Source organism: Rhinolophus sinicus, linkage group LG02 (assembly GCF_036562045.2).
Source record: "Rhinolophus sinicus isolate RSC01 linkage group LG02, ASM3656204v1, whole genome shotgun sequence".
Lineage (NCBI taxonomy): Eukaryota > Metazoa > Chordata > Mammalia > Chiroptera > Rhinolophidae > Rhinolophus > Rhinolophus sinicus.
Genome location: NC_133752.1, coordinates 90,335,436 through 90,361,842, shown reverse-complemented (window position 1 = coordinate 90,361,842; position 26,407 = coordinate 90,335,436). Strand labels below are relative to the sequence as shown.

Sequence of the window (26,407 nt, the reverse complement as noted above, 5' to 3'; positions counted from 1 at the left end):
GAATTGGAGTTCACCGTCTTTCTCTGGTGGAACTGCAAGGAAACAAAAAGGAAGGAAACAGTTGCACATCTTAGGTCCTATGACAATTATAAAAGTATACATGTTTTGCAAATTCACTTTAAGACTGTTTTGGGCACAGAAGTTCTCTTTTGCCCTTCGAAGAAACATTTCCATGTCTACTCGGTGGTGAGTTACAACCTAAGAAAAACCTGCAAAATATAAGTGTACAAGAATTAGATGATCGTACATCTCTCTTGCACATGAAAGAAAAATACGGTGTGTTGCTGGCATTCCTTGTAGTGCGAACGGTTCCTGTGTTCACACTCGGCGTTTGTTTCCGTAGCCGTACCACCAAACATAGCGGAACTGAAGAATTTGGAAGTGCTCAACTTTTTTAACAACCAGATTGAGGAGCTGCCCACCCAGATCAGCAGCCTTCAGAAACTCAAGCACCTGAACCTCGGGTGAGTGTCGGTGAGAGGAAGCGGGGAAGAGGGAAGGGGGTATGGGCTGGGCGAGGGCAGGGGTACCGTTTACATCCCTGATTGGGGGAAGCTGAGTTCTCATTTCTTTTTATGTTTTAGGTTTTGAAAAGAAGTTTTATTGTTTTTAATACATTCTTTCACTGGCCTACATTAGTGCGTATCTACTTGAGAGTTAATTGAGAAGCTAATTGTTGGTGCAATAAAGGATCTTTTTTTTTAACTGAATTTTGTTTCCAATAAAATTTTATTTCAGTTCTGTTGACTGAGAAGGGACTTATTTGCATAGCATTAACTGTTCAGACCAGTTGTAATAGGGTTGATTTTTCTCTCTGTATTAAGTAGAGGTAGTTTACAAAGCACCTTCCTTCTATGCAGGGGAGGGAACCTTGCTCAACGCGGCTTCATTGATTCTTGGAATTCTTTCATGTCATTGAGAGGTTCTAATCCTATGTCTGTCTTCATACAAAGATGAAGGACGGCGTTTGGATTCAGTTGAGGTGGCAGAAGCAGGTAGCAGTGAATAATAATAATACCTTGTAGTCGCATACTGCTGTGTAGTTTTCAAAGTCCTCCTGTCAGGATTTGACCCTCTGAACCATTACGAGGGAGGGTGGGCAGGTGGCGTGACTGCTTCCGTTTCCTGGAGAGGGAGTCATGCCCTTTCCTAGAGGTCAGGTGACTTGCTCCTGATCGGGCCTGAGGGTAGTGGCAGAACTGGGCAGAGGACCCTTTGTTTGGGGTCCGTGCCCTCTCCATCAGACACCCAAAATGTGGGCTTCTGAAGTCCAGCCTCGTTGTTGTTGCAGCTCTTTTAGATGAAACTGCCCACTTATGCTTCATCCAATGTGTGAAGTAATATATTCATGAAATTATAGCCATGGAAAGCTCTAGTTAAGTTAGTGATTTACATGGGGTGGTAATAGGAACTGGCCAGGTATTTGTCAATTTAACAAGAAATAATCGTGGGGAAAGAAAAAACCTCACTCATGGAATGAGTTTTAGTTTAGTTCATGCTCTCCCCGGGGAGTTTGGTTAGACACTCTTTATTTTAATGTTCACTGTGGTTCAGAGACAATGTTTAAAAGATCCACAAGCATTCTTTTCTCTAATGTTTGAGGGGAAGTAGAGTTGAAAGAAGGGAAGTGTCACTTTAGATCAGATGGCTTTTTCCCCCCTACAAACATGGAGACTGTATACCCATCTGGCAAATCAGAAAAGAAAGGATTTTCCATTTATATCTTTGTTTTGAAAATGATTAAGTCGGATATTTAATTTGCATGTAAGAAAGAAGCTAAAACTAGATACACATAGATATGTAAAACCAGATCTGTTCTTACTGTTAATTTCTTCATTTATGAAATCAGTTATTTGCATGTAAGCACTAGGAATAGGATCTGGCACATAGTAAATATTCCTTAAGTGTTAGCTATCATTATCATCATCGTTTTATTTATTAATTCATTTATGTTGTGACTGCGTAAGTGCCCATTCTGCATCAGGACCCTTGCTAGTGCTGGGGGTCAGTGGTGAAATTACAATTCCTGGCCTTAATCGTGGGCCAAGCCGGGTGTCAGTGAGCAGTGACAGTGTACAGCTGGGTCACTGACGTGGGGGGCAGTGGGGGAGAGGGACCAGGAGCACGTTAGGCTACAGGTTATTTTCTCAGGGGAAGGTTTCCTACAAGGGTGTTATTGCAGCCGATTCTTGATGCACAAGAAGGAATTTCTCAGACTCCTAAGCAGAGGGAAGACATCTCAGATGGAGAGAACGACATGCTGAAAAGCTCAGAGCTCAGCCCGTTCTGGGAATTGCTGGTTGTTTGGTGTCACCGAGTGTGAAGTGTGAGGTAGGGAGTGGTAAGGTAAGAGGTGAGAAGAGAAGCATGCATGTCCCTCTTCATTTAATGAGCAGTTCTTGAGCTCCCAACTGTGTGGACAGTTGTACATGGCAGCCATCCAGCCGTTACGGAGCGTACATCACATTGGGGTAAACGGACTGGAAACAAACAAATCGTCATCTATAAGGTCAGGGAATCAGTGTGCTTGTGAAGGGGCTTGCGTGTCAGATGAAGGGGCTCCGATTTTATCCTGCCGATTGTTGAGGAGTTTGCACGGTGGAGTGACAGGTATGAGATAAGGTCAGATTTGCGTCTGAAGGATCCTGTGGAGTAGAGGCTGGGGGGAGGTGTGGCTGGAGGTCAGGAGCCCCTAAGAATGTTGGATCCTCATTCCTGGTGTGCTTAGAGTGACAATGGAGGCCGGGATGGGATTGTATGTGAAAAATACAGAGGAGGTGAAACTGACAACACAGTAATGGGTGGGAGGGGACCCTACCTAGAGATGTGCAGTGGGCAGCTGAAATAGAAATGCTGATGGAGCCTGGTTTGGGAAGTTCATGAGCGCCGCTGTTGTTCAGCTGGGTTTAGTTGTAAACTTTACTTTTCTATTGAACCTCTCTGTTGTCTTGGGAGCTGTTTGTATATTTTTGGCTTTTGGTGCTTTATTGATTGTGTAAAGTTTTCTGTAGTACGTAGCTACATAGATGGGGTTGTCAACGTTTGAACAAAAGGAATTAGGATGGGTTTCAAGAAAGGATACGTCTGTCCTCAGTGTCACAAAGAATTATACCTCCATAGCCCTGGTTAAGGCAAATAGTATAAAATCAGCAGCCAGAATACAAATACACACCCAGGAGGCCCTACAGCGGAGCAGTTGGACCACGGGGATGCATAATCGGAATGGCACACTCAACCAGAAGTGGTTTGTAGCATTTTGTGTAGTATTTGCTGTTTATCCTGATGATCACAAGACCCGAAAGGATTTTTAGGCCATTTGGATAAATAAAGGGAAGTTGAGTTATATTCTTAATTCTTTTTTTTTTTTATTAAATTTATTGGGGTGACAATTGTTAGTAAAATTACATAGATTTCAGGTGTACAATTCTGTATTACATCATCTATAAATCATTGTATCGTTCCTATCCCCCAAAATGTAAAGCCACCATAGGTTGCATGTTGGTAATTATTTTGGGAATAATCTCACTGCAAGAGAACCATGGCCAAATGTTCTGGAACAACTTCCGACCTAGTGAGATGCAGTCTTTCGCTATCTGGTTTGGTAAATTTCTCTATCACATGCAGGAGTTTTCCCATTTCCAGTACGCATTTGGGAGATGTCCACAGGCAAGGCAACGCGTTTATGCCATTTGGCGTGGTTGAGCCCCAAGCAACTTTACCTTTGAATTCCTGGCATGACCTGAGGGCAAGTGGGTGTGGTGCAAACAGAAAATCCACACTTGACTGTTGAGACGTCCACAGAGGTCTTCTAAGGTGAACTTGTCTGTTTGGGGCTGAGTCAAAATTTCTCTCACACCTCCTGAAACATAATTGTAGTTATAGCTGTCGTTTCTTGAGAACCCACGTGTGAGCCACGAGTTGTGTTAGGCACTTCACATTTTCTCTCTTATCCTCTTGGCGATCTTGCCAGAAGGTATCACTAGACTTTTACAGTTGAAGAAATTGGGTCTCAGAGCAGCAGAATCACTTCACCAGGGTCACCCAGCTAGCAGGTGCCGGAGTGGGACTGCACACCTAGATCTGTTCTTTGACTGCCTTGCTGTCAGGTCTCATGGACACTGGGAGTGCCAGCGCTCTCGGAGGGGGCCTGAGGACACACGTCCCACCCGTGTAGGTGGAGTGTGTATTAGTGCCCACCGTGGGGGGAGCCAGCGCATGCCACCCATCATTCTGCAGAGATGGGCTGTCCGCTCACTGTGGCTGTGCTGGTGTCTGGAGAAACAGCCCGTAATCCCCCTGCTCCTTGCGTTGTTTGTAACTCTCAGCACTGCTGGTGGACCTTCTGAGGCATTTCAGTTGGGCTTCCGTTCTGCCCCCCAGGTTGGTGGGCCTACAGTTGTCACTGCTGTCAGCTGTTCAGGGGCTGTGCTGTGTTCCTGACACATTGGGGGTGTTGGTTTATCGCTCAGGGGGAGAGAAAACCTGCACTTTAGTAGATTCAGGCTCGCGCCAGGCTGGAGATGGGTGGGAGCTCGCTCTCCAGTGAGATGCCTCTTCTGAGGACGTCTAATCATGGATTTCCTGCACTTTGTGTTTCAAAGCGTACTTTTGTGTTTGGAAAGAAAAATTGTATTGGTGAATTTAAAAACTGGGTCTTAAAGCAATGATTTAAAGAAAGAAGCACCTAAGCTATACTTCTGTGCCTTTTCCACTCTCGGATTTTTCCTTCCGTTTCCTCAGATCCTGGCATTGGTGTCTAAGGATTAGGGGCACCTGGGCCTCTATGAGGCGCTGGGTGCTTTCAGCCACCTGTCACCTGACTGGAGTCAGCAGTCCTTGGTGCTTAACCTCTCTCGGCCTGTTTCTTTGTCTCAGCATTACAGAGATAATTACATGCGCTGCTGTCCATGGTAGTTGTAGTGATTCGGGTGAAATACTTGATATAAATGTGCCTCACAAATTGTGAATTCATAGAAAATATCAGTTGTTATCATTATAGCCATCATCACGGAGGTTATTTTGTGAAGCGTAAAGGAAGGTAACTAGGACTTCTCTACCCAGCTGGACGTGGAGATCACGTTCTTCCTTGGTTTCTCCTCTCCTGCTGTCAGCTCTGTCTCGTGAGGCCTGGTTGTGGGGTGTGGACAGGCTGCGTCTCATAGGAGCAGGATCGATGTCTAGAATTATTTGTCCTGTCACAGCCCCTCCCACCTTTCAGTATCTGTCAGCCTCTATTAGATTTTTTCAAAAATTATTTTTAAGTCAGCTTTTAAATATGCTCAAAGGGAACCATGTTAGCAAACCTAAGGGTCTTAAAGAAAATAAAAGCTAATAATAGAAAATAATTTCCTTTAAATTTTATTGGAGGTATATATAATATAATAATTTATGTATTTATAATATATAATTGTATATAATACATATAATTCATAATGTACATAATATATTTCTATATATTTATATATATTTATTTTCAATTGTGGTAAAGTACACATAACAAAATTGACCGTCTTAAACATTTTAGGTGTATGATTCTGTTGTGCTGCTTGCATTCACATTGTCGTGCAGCTGAGCACCAGAAGTTTCGCATCAGGCAAAACTGAAACATCTTAACCCATGAAACAGCCATTTTCCCTCCTTCAGCCCCTCACAACCACCGTTCTAACTGGAGGTCATTTTGAATGTTAGAAGTTGCAGAACAAAAAGTTGTTTTTTTCCTGCCACGGTGAAATAAATAAATATGTGAACTAAAAACCTGAAAACTACAAAGCTTACTGTATAGCTTTTGAGGCATTATTATCACTACATTCATAAGAAGTTTTTCTCTGGGACAGATATTTTGTGACGATTTAATTTTCTGTGTGAAACAATGATTATCACCATTGGAGAAAATGACAATTAAGACATTTTCAAATGTTTCATGAATATACAGGTTCTCTGACTAAAATTACTAGGCAGGTTAAAATAAAGTGATTATAGAGTTATGGCGTCTTTTACGCCTCTCACACATGGCTCTTAAGCCTGTGACATAGAGGGGGTCTGGGTATTCTGTCTAAACATATGTTTTGGGTGTGACGTCTTGGATTTTTTTCCCCATCAACAGCATGAACAGACTGAACACTTTGCCTCGAGGATTTGGCTCCCTCCCAGCTCTTGAGGTCCTTGATTTGACTTACAACAACTTGAATGAAAATTCTCTTCCCGGAAACTTCTTCTACCTGAGTAAGAAACTTTTAATTCTATAAATCTCCTTAAAATGGTACTTGGCGTTATAAAAGTGAAATTTATTTGCCAGGGCCCAAACTCTAAGAAAAATGATTAGATACGTATATATTTTTTCTTCACCAAGATTCCTTTTGAATATTCCTTCACAGCTCAGCAGTATGTATATTTGATAGATGGTTCTCCGAACCTGCACTGAAGTGGACTTGGTAATGTCATACTAACTTTCTGATAGAAATTATGTACCTAAATGAGATCAAATCTCACAGTTAGCTAAGGAATTTGACTTTCTTTTTAAAGAGCCTACAAAAAAATAATAATATATGTATCTTCCCATCTTGCTATTAACTCTTGGTGGGCTCTTTGCTCAGTGAATTCCAGTTAATTATTTATAAACACATCTGTCAATAAACCACTAACAGAATTTTTTAAATTCCCAGCGAAGATTGTTGTTTTAACCTTTTAAAAAGTACTTCTATTGATGTAGTCTATGTTGTTGACAGAACACAATTGAACATTAAGAAATTGTTAGTCACCAATGAACACACTTCATCCTTTCACGTGCAAATTCTTCTTGCAGATACTTGTGAAAATTAGGAAAAACTGATCTTTCCAAGAACTCATGAAATATTTAGGAAAGAGTTGCTTTCGTTCAATGAGTGCTCTGCTTATCCAAATAGTGACATATATGGCATCCAGAAATACTGACTTTTCCTACTAGCTAGTCTCTAAAATTTCTTCTTTTTTTTTTTTTTAACCTTATGTGCACCCTCTCTCCCAGAATTTCTCAAGCGTGTGAAACCAACTCTGAAATATTTTCTTGGGCCATGGAGGAAATTGTTTTCTGTTACGTATATTAACATACAGTTTTGTTGAATTTTAAAACATCAGAATGTAATTGAATACCTGTAAACAAACAGAACATACACCTAACTATGCTCCTTTTTGGTTGAGGATAAAAGGATGCTTTAGGATTTTAGTTTTCAGTAGTTTGGGATCATGGAATCATTGCATAGTATTGTGAAGAAATGTCTGATTGCTGGGATTCTGCCTAAGTTAGGGTTTTTTTCTGTGTTTAAACTCTATGTCATTATTTCAGCCCCTTTGTCTTCATTTATTTTTGTTATTAAGGCCTATAGAAACAAGTAATAATACATTTGACCCTTGAACAACACAGGTTTGAACTGTGAATGTCTACTTATATGCAGATTATTTTCAATAAGTACAGTAAATGTATTTTCTTTCATGATTTTTGTAATATTTTCTTTAGCTTACTTTATTGTAGGGATGCAGTATATAATACACATACGTATAGCATACACAATATGTCTTAATCGACCGTTTATGTTATCAGTAAGGCTTCTGGTCAACAGTAGGCTGTTAGTAGTTCATTTGGGGGGAGTCAAAAGTTATAGGTAGATGTTTCACTGTGTGTGTGGGGGTGGGGGGCGTGGCTTATAACCCCTGCATTGTTCAAGAGTCAACTGTAATTAGTCTGATAATGGGAACAGGGAACAGTGATTATGGGCCTTCCATCACCTGAAATCCTTTTAGTTGCTTATTTATTTTTTAACATAGTTCTATTTACATGAAAGAGCTCTTTTACCCTAAGTATTGATATAAGTGACACAGTGATTTCCTTTGTTTTCCTTTGGAGTAAGAAATGTGGTTCAGAAGTAGTAGAAGAAAAAGAGCTGTCTTTGTCTGAAAGCTGTGGAAACTGTCCCTGGAACTGCTGGTGCCCACAGTTGTTAATTGTGTCAGTCCTCGTGGATATAGGTGTTTTCCTGAACGCAGCGGCCCCGCAATAAGCCAGTAAATCTAAGTTTGACCTGCTTGTTATTATTGTGAGTCCGAGGTGTGTCACAGGCTTTTCACCGAGCCAGGGTTATTAATCAAAGCTGACTCCCTTGTATTGATCAGACCGCAAATGGTTGGGTTCCATGCCACCCTGTTTATATATCGCTGTTTAATTTGCAGCCACCCTGCGTGCACTCTATCTAAGTGACAACGATTTTGAAATCCTGCCGCCAGATATTGGGAAGCTCACAAAGTTGCAGATAGTAAGTAATTTATCTAAATTCTGAGAAAATCAATTCACTTCTGCAGCCCCTGCAGGAGTAGAATCAAGTCAATTTGAGCGGGAGTAGGGTTTGTTTTGCGGGAATAAGCCACTGCTCTGGGTACTGTCCCTTGTTCATCGGCACACACTTGTGAATAAATTGAAAGGGTTGAGCCTTAAAGAAGAGAGGGCATGGACGAGGACAGGCGTTTCTGTCGAGCGCCACTTTGTGGGAGTTTGTGTGCAGTTGTTCTGACAAGTCCTTGTTTTCTCCTATTTAGCTGAGCCTTAGGGATAACGACCTGATCTCGCTGCCTAAGGAAATCGGGGAGCTTACTCAGCTCAAGGAGCTCCACATTCAGGGGAACCGCCTGACCGTTCTGCCCCCAGAACTAGGTAAGCCTGCTGATGGATGAGCTTGGCTCTGGATTTAATTAATAGCGATTATGCAAATGTAGCAGTTCTGCACAACCCTCTCGCCTCTTGCTGGCGAGTCCCCTCCACGAAGGCACCCAGTCCTGATCATTTCCACTAGCATTTGTCACCGACCAGGGTTCAGCCGAGGTGGGTGGGACCTGCCCCGATGCCACGTGCAGCAGGCACAGCGCCCCGTGTCTCAGCAACTGCAGACAGAAGACGACCCGCCCCACCCGCCGCCTGCCTGGTGGGGTGAGAAGAGGCTGTGATTACTAGTGATCGTCTTATCTGTGGCTTCTCCTTTCCTACGTGATGGGTTTTGGTTTTCTTTTTAATCAAACCGTCACTCTTCTTTTTTTTAATCCCCCAATTTTTTATTTTAATCCCTTGAAAAATTACCAAGTCGTTAAAGTGTTTGTTCCAGCTGCTTGAAAATACCTTTCCTGGTCATGGTCATGGATTTGGTTCTCTCCTGGTGCCACCTCCAGTGGCAGTTGTGAAATGTGCTCTGGCTGGGGATTCCTCGGACCTCGTCCCTTGGCTGCTGAATCTCACTCCTCTGCCTGGTTATTTAGGTGGCCCAGGGTGGGCCTCACGACCTCCCCGGAAACAGTGGCCAAACCTGCTCTTCTCGTACTGAGGTGGTGCTGCCTTTCTGGAGAAGGTTCTCGAGTTCACTTCTCTTGTGCACCCTCTCGCTAGCCTCTCATTTCTTGAATACTTTGAAGTGCACTGTTTCTCAGACTATGACTGTTTGCTTTTCCGCTCCAAAATACCTTTGTTTCAGAAAGCACAGAATTCTTTGAGGAAGTACCTCCAATGAGTCTGGTGGTTTTAAAGAGGCCAATTATTATAAATTACACTGTAAGCTCCCTGAGAGCCGGGGGCTTTGTATGTGTTCCTTTCTGTATCCCATCCCTCCCATGTGCTAGGCATGAGGTAGCACTCAAGGAATATAAAGAATATGCACTGAGCGAGTTGGTGAAACGAGGACCTCGGATAGCAAGGTATTGGGAATGCTACCAGCATGGAAGCCACGAGCCACGTTTCAGATCCTCAATGGCCACGTGTGGAAACACAGATAGAGAACATTGGCGTCGGCTCAGGAAGTTCCGTTGGGCAGAGCTGGTCAGAAAGAAAAGCGTTCACATGGTTTCATGGAACCTAAGAGAACGTTTCAACCCCCCTTTCCATCTCCATTAGTTCTTTTGTTGGTGCAAAAGGTGCAGAGGAATTTGTACTGATCTGAAGAGCTGAGAAGGAATGCAGCACCTTCTCTGAGTTATAGGGAATCAGCTCTCGCTTGAGGAACAGGCTACAGTATCAAGAAAAGGTCTTTGCAAAAGTTTTTAAGGCAGAAGACATCTTGTCAAAAGAAAGATTCTGCACAGTGTTTGTTAACCAGAGGTGTTAGCATTAGTAAAACCAGGTGAGCTTTTGCAGAATGCAAGTACCTGGTTGCTGCCAACCTGCTGGGTCGGAATCTCCCAGCAGGAGACTGATTTGTGCCTAATTCGGTACTTTGGGCTGCATCCTTGCTTAGTAGTGTGATTAGGAGAAATGAAAAAAAAAGTGTATTTTGTTGTTTTATTTCATTTTTAAACAATGAGGCAATGTAGGGCATTAGATTAATCAGTGTTTTCTATCAGATAATTATTTGCTAGAAAGATACCTCATTGAACTGCACATACCTATGTATTTTTATCTTTTAAAATCTTAATGCGTATTCCTTATCCTATTTAAGTACTGCATATTATCATATTTGTATAACGTTTCTGTTAAGCTCTCCGATAACAAATTATATATATTTTCATTCAGCAGTACAGTTAAGGAGAAAGTCTTTAAATGACTTTATTTTTTATGAACCATTTCTCGAAAAGCTTAATCTCAACATCTGCCTGGTGGCAGTTTTCCCTAATTGTAGGTAAACACTTAGCTGGAAATCAATGATAAACTCCTGGGAGTTTGTTACAAATCAAAACTCAAGATGAAGATGATGTATTATTTTTTTTTGAACTGTGTGTTTTTCTGTATGTGTGTGTTTTGGTGTTTTTTTTTAAGTCAAGTATAATACCATAGGTAGTGATAGCCAGCGTGTAGTCAGTAAGGCTTGTGTGACAAGGCCGTATGCTGAGAACTTCCTGCAATTGTCATGAGCATAGAAAGCTGACGTTTTAGAGGTGATGGACCTGAGGCTTAGACAGGGTGGGTGAAGCGTCCCCAGCGACACAGTGAGTCACAGAGGTGAGGTTGGATCCCTCCAGGTCCACATTCCTCACCTCTGTGGCGTGGCGTATGCCTTCCCGTCTGTATGCCAGTAAGAGGATTCCTAGAAAGCGGTTTCCAAGTGTGAAGAAAACACTGTACGTACCCCGCCCTCCAAAAACAGAAAAAGTATCCTAGTAGGAGGACACAGACCTGATTTGGCCAGTTGCATGGCTGGCTGGGCTGGTGTGAAAGCTGTGGGGCCAGAATAACACTTGAAAATACAGATGAGATGGCCTCTGGGAAGCCAGTTCCTATTCTGCTGTTCCATGCCAAGCCACTTGCATTGTCTCCGATGCTCTTCCCCCCAGTAAACACCTAGTCGCAGTAGCAGTGTCTTTTGTCTGCGCACTGGCTATCTAAGGTGCTCATGTGAGCTGCTGCCCTGGCCGGCTGACAACATACTTGAAGCTTATTATGACTGTCCCACCAGTATCTGCTGGCTGCACATTTGCTTCTGGGTGCATTTAAAAGTGTGGCTAATGCTCTCTCCCCTGTGTATCCTTTTTTTTTTTTTTTTTTTTACATATGTGAATAAGCAAGGTAAAAACTTCTGAGATTTCTGTGCAGTTTCCTTTAAACATAAATTCAGAGTTTATTAACTTGAAACGTTGCTGGTTAAGAATGTTGGAGAGCCAAGCCAGGGAATCCAGGTGAGTTCAGACCTCTCAGATACAAGAACGTGCAAGGCCATGGCAAATGCAGACAGGGGCTTGGTTGGAATTTTAATGTGTAATTGCATTACTTTCCTTTGCTGTGCATCCCTGAGTAAGTTACTTTAACTGTTACGTCTGATTGCTAAACAGTGCCGCGCATGATTGCCCATGTATCTATAGAAAATTAGATATCAGTTGGGTCTACCATTCACCCATCCATTTATTCATTTATTCAGACGTTTACTGAGTTCCTGCTTTAGGCCAGGTCTTGTCTCCAAGGAACATGCCTTTCCAATAAAGTCAAATTCACTTATTCAGCAACTGTTTATTGGCCCCAGCTTCATGTTTTATTTCCTGGCGATACAGCAGGAGACAAAACAGCCCTAGTACCGGAGGATGGATGGGTGTACATATCAGATGATGATAAGTGCTCTGGGAAGAAAAATAAGCATGGAAGAGAGAGCCCAGGTAGGGGAGGGGTGTCACTCTATTATATACAGAGTCAGAAGAGAAAGTCTCACTCATAAGGTGATGTCATTTAAACAGACACCTAAAGGAGGGAGGGGACTTCCCTGGCAGAGGGAACAGTAAATGCAAAGGTCCTGAGATGGGTTTGTGTGTTGAGGAACAGCACGACCAGTGAGCTGGAACAGAGTGAACGGGGAGGAGAGTTGGAAGACATGAGCATAGATGAAAAGGGGGGATTAGATCACAGGGGAATTTGTGGGGCATGATAAGGACTTTGCTTTTACGCAGGGTGACGTGGTGTAATAGGGTGAATAATGCACGTCTGGAGAAGCCCCATCCTCACCTCCGGAACCTGGGAATATGTTACCTTGTGCGGTAAAAGGACTTCTCAGATAGGATTTAGAATCTTGTGATATGGAGATTATGCTGGACTACCCAGGTAAGCCCAGTGTAATCATAGTAGACCTTAGAAGGCGGAAGCAGGAGGGTCAGAGACAGTAAGTAGTAGATGTGATGACAGAATCAGGAGGTCAGAGCCATGCGTGGAAGGTGCCATGAGCCATGGAAGGGCCTCCAGAAGGTGAAAAAAGGCAAGGGGATTGATTTTCCTCTGAAGCCTCCAGGAGGAAGGCAGCCCCTCTGCGCTCATCCAGCTGGCAGTGATGGTTAGATTCTGGGTCTGTCTCAGGCAGAACTAATGGGAATTGGTGTTGATTTAGATGAGGGGGGTTAAGAGTGCAGATTGACTGTGAGATGTCGGGCCCGGGGAACTGAAAGGCTGGGGAAGATAATGGGAGAGCTGGGTTAGGAGGTGGGGAGAGGGGAGGAGCTAGTCATGGGCAGAGGTAGAGATGCTGTTTGGATGTCTGATGGAGAAGGCAACTGGGACTCAGAACCTGGAGTTCACAGGAGAAGTCTGGGCTGCGTAATAACTTTGGGCATTATTGCCACACATGTAATGCCACCGATGGGATGAGATCCCTCGGATGTGACCATAGAGGTGGAAGATTGAGCTGTGAAGCACGGTGGTTCCTCACCACTAAAGCCAGAAGGCTCGGGGCCTTTATGGGTTGGGCTGGCTCCCAGGCAAGCATCTGTGGCCAGGTCATGAGCTGTGGCTTTCCCCTGGGTGTCCTCACGACGGTTCCAGTGCTGGTGCAGTGGGTGTATCTGTGCTTCATAGGAAAACTGTTTTTCCCGACGTGTGTAGTTAACTATGCCAGTGAAGGAGTAAAATAGCAACAACTGACATCTTCTCCTGAGCCTGCCTGCATCCGAAGTCTCTTTAGGACCAGTATTTTCAGCCCACAGCCAATCTCTTCTAAAAAAGCAGCGCCGTGACTAACTGAAGGTTCACCCACTTTTAATTAGTTGAAAAATTAATTAGTGGAGTGGGGGAAAGGCCTGCCCTGGTAGGGGAGGAAGGAAAGGCAGAGACATCCTAACCAATCCTCAGAAAGCCGAACAGATCCAGAGTAAGTAGCCTAACGGTGATTTCAGAGCTGGGCCACCCTTCCACTCTGCACTTTCTCACTCTCACATAGACATTTGTTGTCATGTGAGCTGAAGATGTGAAATGTATGTTTCTGCCTGGGCTCTTTCCTAAGTTTCCCAGAGTTCAGTTACTTGATCTTGATGGAATCATTTCTGGTTTTATGGCTTTGAGACAGTCATGGGACCTCTTCTCCTGCACTTGTCACCCAGATGTTTGCCTTCGGACGAGGAAATCACATTGATCAGCTAGGCATGCAATGAAGCAAAGGGTTTTAGATGTCTCCCCCCATGTGAGCACCCTGGGGGGGCTGCATGCTATGCTGCACACACCTGGGGCCAGCTGGCTTAGTGTCCCTCTCTGTGTGACGCGAGTCAACGGCAATTTTTACTGCAGAAGTAAGAGAACCATATGTGTCTTTCTAGAAGCATGCTTGTGAAGGATGGAAACAACTGTCAGTCGCATTCCGAGAGTAAGGGATAGCATGAACTGAGAATTTCTCTCCCATTGTATTCCCCAGAGTGAACAGAATTAAGAAAGAGTAGCTATACCAGTCTAAAATCCTTCCTATTACAACTCTTAATCCTTTCCTTTATGGGCGCTGAGAAGCTAAAGAAAAATACTTTCTCTGCTGGGGCCGGCAAGAAGGAAATGCAGTATTCTCTCTTTGGTCATTAAGTTCCTGGTTATAAATGTCTAATCATTCTTGTGTTATTGTCGCTCTGTCAATTGGTTCCCAGTTATTCAGATACTTAAAACGTGTTTTAATGTATACAGTAGACTGTGGAGGTTTGTCTCTTCATCACTAGGCTTGGGTTCAATTCTCACTAACTACTCCAATTCCTTGCTCTGTGACTGTGGGTAAGTTATTTTACCTTTTATGCCTCATGTAGAATGAGGGTAATCATAGCCCCTTCTCAACATGCTGTTGTGAGGAGTAAAAGAATAATCTGTGTAAGGAACTTAGCCTCGCACCAGAATTAAGCACAGATGCTCAGTAAATACTAGGTAAATGCGCGAGCACACACACACGGGGGATTTTTATACTATTCAACTTTAACTATTTAGAGGCTGGTTTTCTGAAACCTGGGCTCTTTTAAAATAGTCTAAGCATAGAGGTTGCCCCAAGTCCCTCCCTTTTGACAGGGAAGAAGCAGTTAGTGGCTGAGCACCTGGTGAAAAAGAAAGACCAAGGTCCAAAAGCCAGTCTCCATCACACACTGTGATTTATCACATGGGTAAAAGAAAGGCTGTGAATTTGCATCCTGTGTGAAAGCTGAGGAGAAGCAGGGGAGGTGTCAGAAGAGACATGCAGGGGAAGGTCGGGGGCGAGAAGAGGGTGAGAGGTTAGATGGGGAGTGGCTCGACGTGGCCAGCACTCAGCGCAGACACAGCTCCCAGAGGGAGGGTTTCACTGCCATCCTTTCAATCCCATCCTCATAATTTAAATAATAAACTTTTAATTTCACAAATGATTTTCCAAGTCTCTGCTTTTATGAGAGTTTTATACTGAGGCTGGGAGCAGCTCACCTGGTTCTTCTACCTAGAAAGCTCTGTGGTTAGCTTTTTGATTGACGATTGGTTGCTTGATTCATTCATTCATTTATTCATTCATTCATTCATTCATTCACTTCTTTATTTTTTGACATCCTTTGTGTGACTATGAACTTGTCCCTAAGTATTGAGTACTTTGTAGTACTTGCACTAATTGGACTCACTTGTTAATCCCATGTTGAGATCTCTGCAAGTGGCAACTTTGTTTTCTGGTTGTTTAATTTTTCACTGACTTATGTTACCTTTTGTGACAGTGCTCATTTCATTGACACTTTTTTTCCTTTTCCTAGAATGATTTCTCATAATAATCTCTGTTCTGCACTAATTGTTTATATTTTTTAATTTTACTGATGTGTGCATACACTGTAATCCTTTTGTCACTTATCTACATATTAGTCGTTTATTTCATGTTTAAAGCACACTATATAAATCCATCTTTCTAAATCTGTCTTATTTTATTATAAACTTAAACCTATTAATGATCCAGAGTGTGAAGTCTGATTGTCTTGGAGTTGGGCAAACTAATTCAGCTATCATGTGAAAGCTTTTAACTCTCTTCTTAAGAAAAGAGATAGTGGCAGTTATTAAGCATCTCCAGAATAATCAGACTTCAGAACGTAATAAAAAGTCAAAAAGCTGTTTTTTAGTCTACTTTTTCCATTTTGGACAATTGCCTGTCCTAACCCAGGGCATCTTTCTGTTGTGATCAGAATTGGTTTTCTCTGCCTCAGTCCTGTTACTCGGGAAAGGCAGAGCTGGATCATGGTCTGTCTGTCTGACTCGCCTGAGAGGCAATACAACTGAATTTGCTCTCTTTTCTCCTTTTCTTCTCCTAAGTTTGTTGACATGTCCATCTTAGACTTGTAATTGAAGTCAAGACATGGGACAGCACAGTTAAACGCAGTGTGTCGTCTGCATAGTGTTGCACAAGTTTAAAATGATACAGTAAACATAGTCTCAAACTCATTTGTTTGAGTGAGTTGAAAACATGTTTCAAACTCACTTGTAGAAAATGTCAACGAATGTCCATTTGAGACGTTTTTGGAAGTGCTGTGAGTCCAGTGCTCTCCCGCGCATTATTGTTTCCTTTGCTCCTCTTACTGTATTCATTTCACTGGCCCCTCTGTGCACTTGAGTTCGCAAACCTTCATCTGACTTCTGGACCCCGACCTCTAATGCGGGAATTGCCGGCTGCACAGGTGTCCAGTGACCAGCCAGCAGGAAGCAGTCAGTGTCCGTTTGCTCCTTGCTGTGACCTGCATCGCTGATGTTGTCAGCACTACTCTTGGTCTCTGGCTCTACCCTTTAGGAGAAGGAGGGACTGGTTCTGGCTGAGACACACCTGCTGGAAGTCCTCACGGGAAGCTGGGTGTGACACAAGCCTCTGGCACAAGGGCTTGTGATCTGCGGGAGAAGTGAGTACAGGTTGTCCGAGAGGAGCTGGGAGCCAGGAGGTGCCAGAGCACCTGTTTGTATGTGGATGTCGTTTTTGCGTTAAATGTTTTATGATTTTGTTTTCTTTCAGTTTTTCTGCCTTGAACCAAAGAAGCCGAAAGAATGTAAGGGGAGAAGGCTAATCTTTATTGAGCACCTAAATTGTCCTGTAAGGCATTTTGTGCATATCTTCTCCTTTAAATCTCACAACAGCCGTGGGAGGTTAGGGGCTTCTCCCGCATTTTATGTGTGGGAACACGAGGAACCTGCTGCGGTCCCACAGCCAGTGAGACGAGGACATGGGAGGTAGAGCTGACGCCACAATCTGTGGTCACATACCCGGTTAGCCAAGGTGGGACCCTTTGCTGCTTTTATTTTATGCCCTTTCAAGACAAAGTAAAATATAAATCAGTCTACATAAAGATACAACATTTTATGAAGAAAACAAGGCTTTCTGGATTGGATGTTAATGAAGACACATACCACCAAAGACACCATTGTTAGTCTGTAAAATGGTTGCCAAGTTCCATGATCCGTTAGTTTAAGAGCGCAGTAAGTTCTTTATGGAATGATAAACTCTGCCACTTGTACCAAATTGAATCTGTCAGTTGACCACAGACAGTTTTTGAAGTTCCTTTAAAGCTAGATAGAATTATAAATACATCAGTTTTTACAAAAAATATTGTAACTTACAAATCAGTTTCATAGGCTTTACCTCAGTGCTATAATTTGGGGAAGGAGAGGGTTGTTTTTGGCCACTTTTTAAAGATGGTGAAACCAAAGTGTAGGCAGATTGTGTTTTACCCAAAACTACATGAGTGGCTTGGCTTGCCTTTGACAGAATCACAGTTTTTGTTTAGATTTTTTGATTTCAGAAATAAGTACTCCTCCCAATAGTATATCCATAAATGTATCAATACTCAGCCCATAAAAAGGCATCATGTATCAATAGATGACAGATTGCAGTGATTCCAAACACAGGCCTTTATAGTTTTGTTGGACAAATAAAGAAAATGGGAGGGATAGACAGTCTTTACCTCACTTTAAATTTCGACTTGAATTATATGACATGCTCTTACATTTTATTTCTGTGTTAATATTCCTTTTGCCATACTTCACAAAAAAATTATATATCGTATTCTTTGATTCCCATGCTCTTAGTTGATCTTCAAAAAGTGACTCCCGGCAGGTCCGCTACCTGATCTTTTTTTAACAAGTTCCATTTTCCATATTCCATTTCAGTGAATCGTTAGCCCTGGAAACTGCTTTAAGTGTGGATTTTAAAAATGCTAAGTGAATTATATTTCTACCTGGTGAGTTACTGCCTTAAAGGGGGTGGGACGTTGCAACACATAAAACGTTTCCATTCTGAAGGATAAATTTTAGGAAGCCCAGTGTCAGGTTAAGTGTGATTGAACACGTGCATCAATCTATGTTAACACCAGCTGGGAAAGCATGCCACCGTTTGCAGTGGACCATCCTTTGATTTAATAGGACACTAAATGTATTTTTGCCCTGGGAGAAATGCTGGCGGTACTGAGATTCCAGATTTAATTTATTTTTTTATTCCAGAGGCATATCTGTAAGCACAATTCCTATCAGCTGCATACATATATATCTTACATTTATGTAGAATCTCTCTCAAAGCACCCTCTATATATTATATTATGCCTATATAAAAAATAAGCAATATTATACTGAGCCAGACTCGAATGGTACTGTCTGTGTGAACATGGGTTTCTGTTGGGGGGCTGGTGCTGGGGAAGGGGTGACATGGAGGATGGTGTGTGTCCTGCATGTTGTCTACACCAGGATGTAGTGAGAGACTCATGAGTGACGGCTTATCACACCTCGTCATGGATCAGCCTTTCTCATTCGTGTTTATTTAGACCTTGCCGGAATCATTCACGTTTTCAGCTGTCTGTTCATTCCCCAGGTTGATTACCTACTGCACAAAAGCATCCAGTGGTGCTGCTTGTACTTCTGCAAAGTTTTAGGCAGTAGCCACATTCCAGTATTCATGAGCAGGCCCATGTTCATTCTCTTAAAATCACATTTAGTGATTTTAAGGGGCCTCCGCACTCTCTCTGTTGCCTTCTATGTTTACTGTCTTCAGAAGAATGGCTCTTCTCCTCGGACAGCCGCTTTCTTACTTACCGTGTCCGATTCTGACCTCTCACCCCGTATATAGTGTGTTCCTATAGTCTGTTGGGTTTGGGGAGCAGGGGTAAATGGAATAGACCTAATCCCTGCCCTCCTAAAGAGAATCTTCCAAAGAAACAACTGAACAAAGTTGAAAAATGACAAACTAGAAATCACAACTCCTATCCAAATCTGGTAGAATCTCAGCTCCAGTGTTACCCTTGAGAAGGTTCGCCTCCCTCTGCTCTCACCTGGGTGGCTGGAAGAGGCTCGTACCTGGTTTCCCTGCTTCCTCCCTGGCTCCTTCCAGGCCATTCTTCACACAGCAGTCGAGGTGATTTTATAAAATCTCCAATTGGGTGATGTCACTTCTGTGAGTAGAATTCCTTAATGTACTCTGTTGAGGTACAAGACCCCAGGCCTCCATGTTTGTTATGCTACTGTTATTCCACTCTCTCACTCACGGGCCACTTCCAGGGGCCTCCTCTCAGTTCGTTATGCTCTCTGCTTGGAATTTTCATCTCCTGAATATTGGCAGAGCTGGTCAGGTGCCAACTCACGTGATTTTTTTCACGGTGAGCTCTTTCCTGACCATTCTCTATCCCATCAGCTCCTTCCTACTACTGTCTACTATGGACTTCTTTTTTCACGCATAGCTCTTTTATTCAACAGGTATTTATTTAGCACTAACTCCATGTTATGCACTGTTCTGTTCCTTTGGAGACATCAGTGTGTGGTGGGAAAAATCCCTGCCCTCATGGAGGTTTGAAGCTATGCTCAGCTCAGATGAAATTGTGTGTATCATATGAGATCAATGTTTTCCATATAAATAATTACTCCAGCACCATTTATAGAAAAGAATTTCCTTTTCCTGTTGAATTGCTTTGGTGCTCCCATCAAAATCCGATTTAGTGTGGGTGTATTTCTAGGCTGTGTTTCCTTGGTACCCCTTAGTAGCAGAACCACACTGTCTTCATGACTGGAGAGTAAGCGACTTTTTCAAAATGATTTTGGCTATTCTGTATCTTTTGCATATGCATATACATGTTAGAATCACCCTGCTGGAAGTTTGATGGGAATTGAACTGAACTGACAGCCTCGAGGACTCTTGCCTTGGACATTGCAATTATTCAGCCAAGGACTCGTGAGAACCTTTCGGCAGTTTTCTAGATCTCATTTCCTTTTTTTGCTCCTTTCTTTCTACTTTTTTTTACCCCCACCAATCCCTAGGCATTCAGTAGCCTCACTCTAGTCTCCCTCCTTTCAGCTCAGCAACACGCCCGCGTCGTGTCGTCCCCACTTCCTGCATGACTGTCTGGAAATGCTTTCAGGAGAAACTCGGGGTGATTGTGGGCTTCTGCTCCTTTATTTTCCTTCTCCCAGGCATCATGATCCAGTGCTGCCTGTTGCCCAGCGTCTAGAAGCGGTTGTATAGTATGATTTGTCCAGTTACTCCATATGGCTAGAAGCAGACATCTGGATTAGTTTTTGATAACTTTCAGTGTAAGCAGGTGTAATATGATTATTTTTCTACCTCTTTCTTGCCCGTTGACACAGGCTTAAGAAGTTATTTTTACTCGGTTTTATTCCCTCCACCTTATACTCACTGGTTGGGTACCATGGCAGACATGGAAGTATTCTCACGCATGCCATCCTCCCTGCTGCCTACTCATGTTCGTTATGAGCATTTCTCCTTTCATTCTTGGTATTGCCATGTTTTTTAACCCCCGGAATAATCTCTTGGTCTTTATTCCTTTTTGAAATTATCTCTTGATCCACTGTTACAGCTAAGACCATCTGTATAGATTTGCTAAGGCCGCTGTAACAAAGTACCTCAGACTGGGTGACTTAAACAATAGAAATTTAAACAACAGTTTAAATTAAAAAAACAAGTTGTAGAGACTAGAAGTTCCAGATCATGGTATCAGTAGAATCAGTTCCTTCTAAGGGCTGTGAAGGAAAGCTGTGTTCCAGACCTCTCTCCTTGGCTTGCAAATGGCTGTCTTCTCTCTGTGTCTTCACATTATCTTTCCTTTGTGCATGTCTGTGTCCAAATTTCCTCTTCTTATAAGGACACTGGTCATATTGGAATAGCGCCCACCCTAATGAACTCATTTTGACTAAATCATCTCTGTAAAGAAACTATCTTCAAGTTGTCACATTGAGGTCCTGGGGGTGAGGAATTCAACATGAATATTTTGGGAAAGGACGCAGTGCAGCCCGTAACCCCAACCATTTCTCTCATCTCTTACTTCTTATTTATAAGCCTAGGTGTAAAACTGGATGTCCCTTGATATTATTTCATTGTGTGCTTAGTTATGCCTTTGTTCTCTTTTATTTTGCAACAATAGATCAAGTTCCCTCAAGTTATCATTTTTAATCTATTCAAGAATCATTGACCCTTTGATAAACCGGTGGAACTACTCTCTAGAGCTACTCTCCCCAAAATGAATATTTTCACGTATGAAGTTTTGCCAGTAATTTGGGGAATTTTAAGATGCCCCTAAGTCCATCCGTGGACCCTTCAATGTAGAATTCCCACCGCAAATACTCTTTAGTTTTGACCCTTTATTCTAGGTTCTATTAGCTGACTATCGTGGACATCATTTATGTATACCTCCCAGATTTTCCTCTGAACCACATACAGATAAAGAGCAATGAGTGAGCCCAGGATACATGAAGGGATTGTGCATTAAGTTATAGCTACCTAAAGAGAAAAGAAATCCATCACCCATTTGATCGGTTCTCTTTTAAATCTAGTTCATAGGATATAGTGGTAGATGGTCATATATAAACTTTAAAGAGGTATTGGCTTTTTCCCCTTGCATTTAAAAGGTTATGTGCTACAATGTGAGACAAATAAATCATGATTCAGTACAGCAGCAGCATTGCAGTCAGCTGTATAAATTGCCCGTGAAACACTAAATCTGTCACTTGGGTGTGCTCTGACCATTTACCAATTGGAATAGTGTTGGAAAGGAGGGCTGACTGGAAACAAAAGAAGCAAATATAGTGGCAGATGCAATTAGCAAGATCAATGGTTGGTGTTAAAGGTTCATTGTTTGGTCATTTTAGTTGACCCAAGCGAAAGCAATTGCTATCCAAAAGACTTCGCTAGCTGTAATTTGCTTTAAAAGAATGCAGAAAGATGAGTTGCCCAACTTTACAACATCCTGGAGAATGTTTTTTCTCAGTTTACTGTATTCCTAGGACGGTGACCAAAAGATCAAGCTCGTTCTTTTCATTCATGCTTTTAATTGGCATTGTAGAACTTTACTCACTAAGTATACTTTTTTTTAAATTTTATTTTTTATAACTTTAGCTGTTCACCTGATTCTTTAATAAAGATCTTCTGGTCTGTGTTTGCATCCTTCATAGCAGTTCTTTGAACCTCAATTTCTCACAACTTTCTCGTTCTTCAGATTGGCAGATTTTTGCACTGCCAAGACATAACCTCAGGATGCCCACCTGCGCTGTAGCAGACACCACTTTGAATAACGTCGAACTTTTCTGTGTTAATAAGACTTTTATAACTTTGCATTTCATTGTCTTAAATTGATCTATTTTTATAAATGAATAAATGTGAAAATGTTTCAGTAATGATAATGATAACTAATAACTAACGTTTATGAGTGTTTATCTCTTCTAAGTAAGATATTTGTTCCTAAATAAGGTATACCTATGACATGCAGTTACTGTTTTACCCGTCTTACAATGAAGAAAGTGAAGCTCAGAGAAGGTAACTTGCCAGAGTCACACAGGTAGACTCTTCATCTGAGAGATTCCATGCTTTTATCCATTGTATAGGAATGGTTAGGAATCTATTAATGTTTATCAAAGATCTTTCTAGGCCTCGTGACAGACATCAAGTTCTCTCGTCATGGCAGTATTAACCGAAGGAAACCTAAAGAAGAGTTAAGGGACTACCATGTTGAGGCACCTAATGCAATTGCAGGAAGATGGCAGGCTGGCCAGAGATCATTATGGCTTTAGATAGTCTACAGCGCCTTCAGCTCAGGCTGCTGTAACAAAAATACCACAGACTGGGTGGCTTGTATTTCTCACTCTTCTGGAAGCTAGAAGTCCAAGATTTTGTTCCTGGCAGATTTGGTTCCTGGTGAGGAGCCCCCCACTAGTTTGTAGGCAGACGCCTTCTTGCTGTGTCCTCACGTGGCAGGGAGAGGTCATATCTCTCTCCATTCTATTCTTAAAAGGGCACTAATCCCATTCCTGAGGGCTCCACACTCATGACTTAAATCATTCCCCAAAGGTCCTGCCTCCTAATACTGTGACATCTGTAATTAGGGCTTCAGTTGTAATAGGACAGTCAACTCATAATAAGCAGAGGTGAGACTTTGGCTGGCCTTTAGCAGAATCAGTAACAAACAAAAGAAAAAGGAAAGCAATGGTATATATTAAATTTCATGACTTTGGTACAATTTAACCTGTTGCTGTGCCATCATCCCCATCTCCTCGTGTACCTTTCTTCAGCACTCAGCAAAACTTGTGCCTTTCTTTCAGTTAGGTATTCTGTGACTGTTTGCACTGCTTCGAGTGTCCATGGTGAAACCTGCTAATGTTGCTCTTCCTTATTCAGCCCAGCTGGTTCTCAGAATTTATGAGAACGTGGACCACTTAAGGAAGCTGTGAAAGCTATGGATTCTCTCTTGAAAAAAAAATGTGTATACATGACCATTGGACCTGGGGTTAAAAATCTCTGCCTGGCTCCACACTATCAGCTTATCTTAACTGCTGTTAAAGGTGTTGGGAGATAAATGGCAGAGCCACTTAGCAAACCTCAGTAGGAGGAAAAGAAAAAAGCAAGAACAGATGTTTAGGAGAGAAGATTGATGGCCACGCATATGAAAAACTGGTCAACCTTAGTAGTTATCAAACAAATGCGAAGTAAAACAAGTTGCCATTTTTAGTGTATCAATTACCAACAATTTTAGAAAATTATACAAAGTGATGTGAGGGTTTGGTGAAATGGACATTTTCATACAATGCTGTTGGATTGTAAATTCGTATGGTTGTCCTAGACTGTGCTTGAAATATATATATACACATACATATACATATATATGTGTGTGTGTGTGTGTGTGTGTGTATATATATATATATACTTTGTTTCCCTGAAAATAAGACCTAGCCGGATCATCAGCTCTAATGTGTCTTTTGGAGCAAAAATTAATATAAGACCCGGTCTTATTTTAATATTATATAAGACTGGGTCTTATATAACATAATATAATGTAAGAACAGGTCTTATATTAATTTTTGCTCCAAAAGACACATTAGAGCTGATGGCTTGGCTAGGTCTTATTTTCGGGGAAACTGTGTGTGTGTGTGTGTGTGTGTGTGTGTGTGTCTACCAGGCACTGTAATAGCTTCCCACTTTTTGTGACAGTATGTCCCTTTCTGGGAATCTGTCCTCAAAAGTAATTAAGAACTCTGGCAAAAGTTTGTACAAGTATGTTTTTTTGCAGTAGTATTTATAATAGTGAAATTTTAAAGCCACCTTAAAGACCAATGATATAAGAATGGTTAAATAAACTATGGTAGGTTATAGAATATAAAATGACACGGAAATGCTTAGAACAGCACATTATAAGGTTGACTTTACAGTGTGTTTTTAATTATTGAGCATATTTATAAAGCTACATAAAATGAATCAATCAAAATGTTATTAATGTCTTTATATATTAAGATTCCAGGTGGGGGTTTTTTTCTGCTTGTCCCGCCCCCCATTTCTATTACGTATTTGTGTTAGCTTGATGAACTATTTATCACGTTAGCTTTTACTGTACCACAAACTGCCCCAACACCTAGTGGATAAAAACAGAGCCATTTTATTTGTTCACATTTCTCTTGGTCAGAATTGTCTCAGCTGATGTTTATTGACTGTCATTGCTCTGGAATCAGCTGGGGGATGGCTGATGGCCGGATGACCAGGATGGTGCCACTCACAGGTCTGGAGGCTGGCCTCCAAGCCTCAGCAGCACCCCTCTATGTCACTGCCACCTTCTGGAGGGCTCGTGTGGGGTCATGCATGTGGTACGAGCCCGGGTGCATCTAGCACTTTCTCAGTCTCTGGTTCCCATTGCTAAGGTCCCATTGGCCAAAGCACGTCTCATAACAGCCTACAGTCGGTGTGCAAGGGATGAAGGGCATGGTGGCAGGGAGAAGGGAGCGTGGCAGACATTTTTGCAAGTCATCTTTGATATAAACAGTGAAATAAAAGCCATAGAAAATGAAAAAGAAACCACTAACTACCCTGAAGTCCTGATTTCACAGCCTCTGAGAGTCTTTATGATTTGGAGGCGTTGTCTCCTTATCTTTTCTTTCCTGTGGTGAAGATGAGTAAGGAAGAGAGTCACGAGCAAATAACTGACACACAGTTGGGTTTCTCTGGCTTTCTTGCCTTCATCTCTCTATTACTCCCTTCCCTCTCCTGGGTAGCCAGGCTTATCCATTCATTTTTCTTTGTCTTTTACTGAAACTTTCTACCATCCACAGAAGAACATCAGTGGAATGAAAAGGACATGGAGGGTAATAGAAGTTGAACAGAAGAATGCCCGCTTTATGGGTCCGATATGGAAGTATATTTTTTTATTTTTCTAATACTGCTAATAATGTTTTATAGCCTTCTGTAAGAATCCAAACATTTAATTTGCAAATTTTCTGTGCCGAGATTAAAAATATGTTGCTCTCACTGTGTAACAGGAGGCAACAGTTTTCATAGACCTTTATGAATATTCCATTTGAGAACTTGAAAAGTTTCCCAAGTAGAAGAAAGGGACATTGTGAATAGTTTAAAGAGTGAACGTGGTTACGCACCCAGAATGTTTTTGCATGGTGTAGCAGTCTACCATCGCTGCTCTCACAGGTTCCTACAACTCAGTGGCGAAAAACAACACGAATTTGTTCTCTTACTGTGCGGGAGGTCAGAAGTCACTGAGTTAAAATCAAGGTGTTGGCAGAGCTGGTTCCTTCATGAGGCTCTGGAGAGAACCCGTTTCTCTGCCTTTTTCAGCTCTGGTGACTGCCTGCAAACCTTAGCCTGGGGTCGTCCACCTTCCAAACGCACCGCATCCGTCTCTGCTTCCATCATCACACCGATTCCTCCCCCATCCCTCCGGAGGGACCCCTGCGATGACATCAAGGCAACCCAGATAATCTCCCATGCCAGGACCCTTAACTCAATCTCATCTACAGAGTTCCCTTTGCCATATAAGTTGACATTCACAGGTTCCGGAGATTGGGACATGAATATATTTGGGAGGCGGTAGCATCATTCAGCCTATCACGCATAGTAACACACACAGGAGCTGTGTGATGCAGTCACATTCGTGAAAATCCTTTCTTTCCTCCACTTCCTGGCTGGCCCACTGCTCATCCTCCAGAACCGTGTGAGCTGGCTGCTTTCGCTGTGCCTCTTGACTTTGGATTCTAATTCCACTGGGATTTGGGTCTCGGTTTGATGGAAGGTGTAGGTGTATGTATGACTGATTTTCATTATTCATGTTGGGTAGAAGTAAAGTTGCTATTGCTCGCCTCCTTCATTCTATATATTGATTATGATTAATAGTTTTTGACACAAAACTATTTTAAAACAGGAGTCTTTTATGACATATGTTGACAGCAGCAATGTCATGCGTTTAGCTAGTGAGATACGGGGACTCCTAGCTTAATATT

At 42.2% G+C, this 26,407-nt stretch overlaps 1 protein-coding gene across 2 annotated transcripts in view; it reads left to right on the top strand.

Moving 5' to 3' along the window:
• RSU1 (Ras suppressor protein 1) overlaps window positions 1-26,407 on the top strand; it is a 171,392-nt gene that overhangs the window by 37,182 nt on the left and 107,803 nt on the right. For both annotated transcript variants that reach the window (XM_019746074.2, XM_019746076.2), the window contains exons 4-7: window positions 344-464; window positions 6,104-6,222; window positions 8,203-8,285; window positions 8,566-8,680. In XM_019746074.2, the coding sequence (XP_019601633.2) occupies window positions 344-464; window positions 6,104-6,222; window positions 8,203-8,285; window positions 8,566-8,680 (438 nt within the window). The remainder of the gene's footprint in view (window positions 1-343; window positions 465-6,103; window positions 6,223-8,202; window positions 8,286-8,565; window positions 8,681-26,407) is intronic.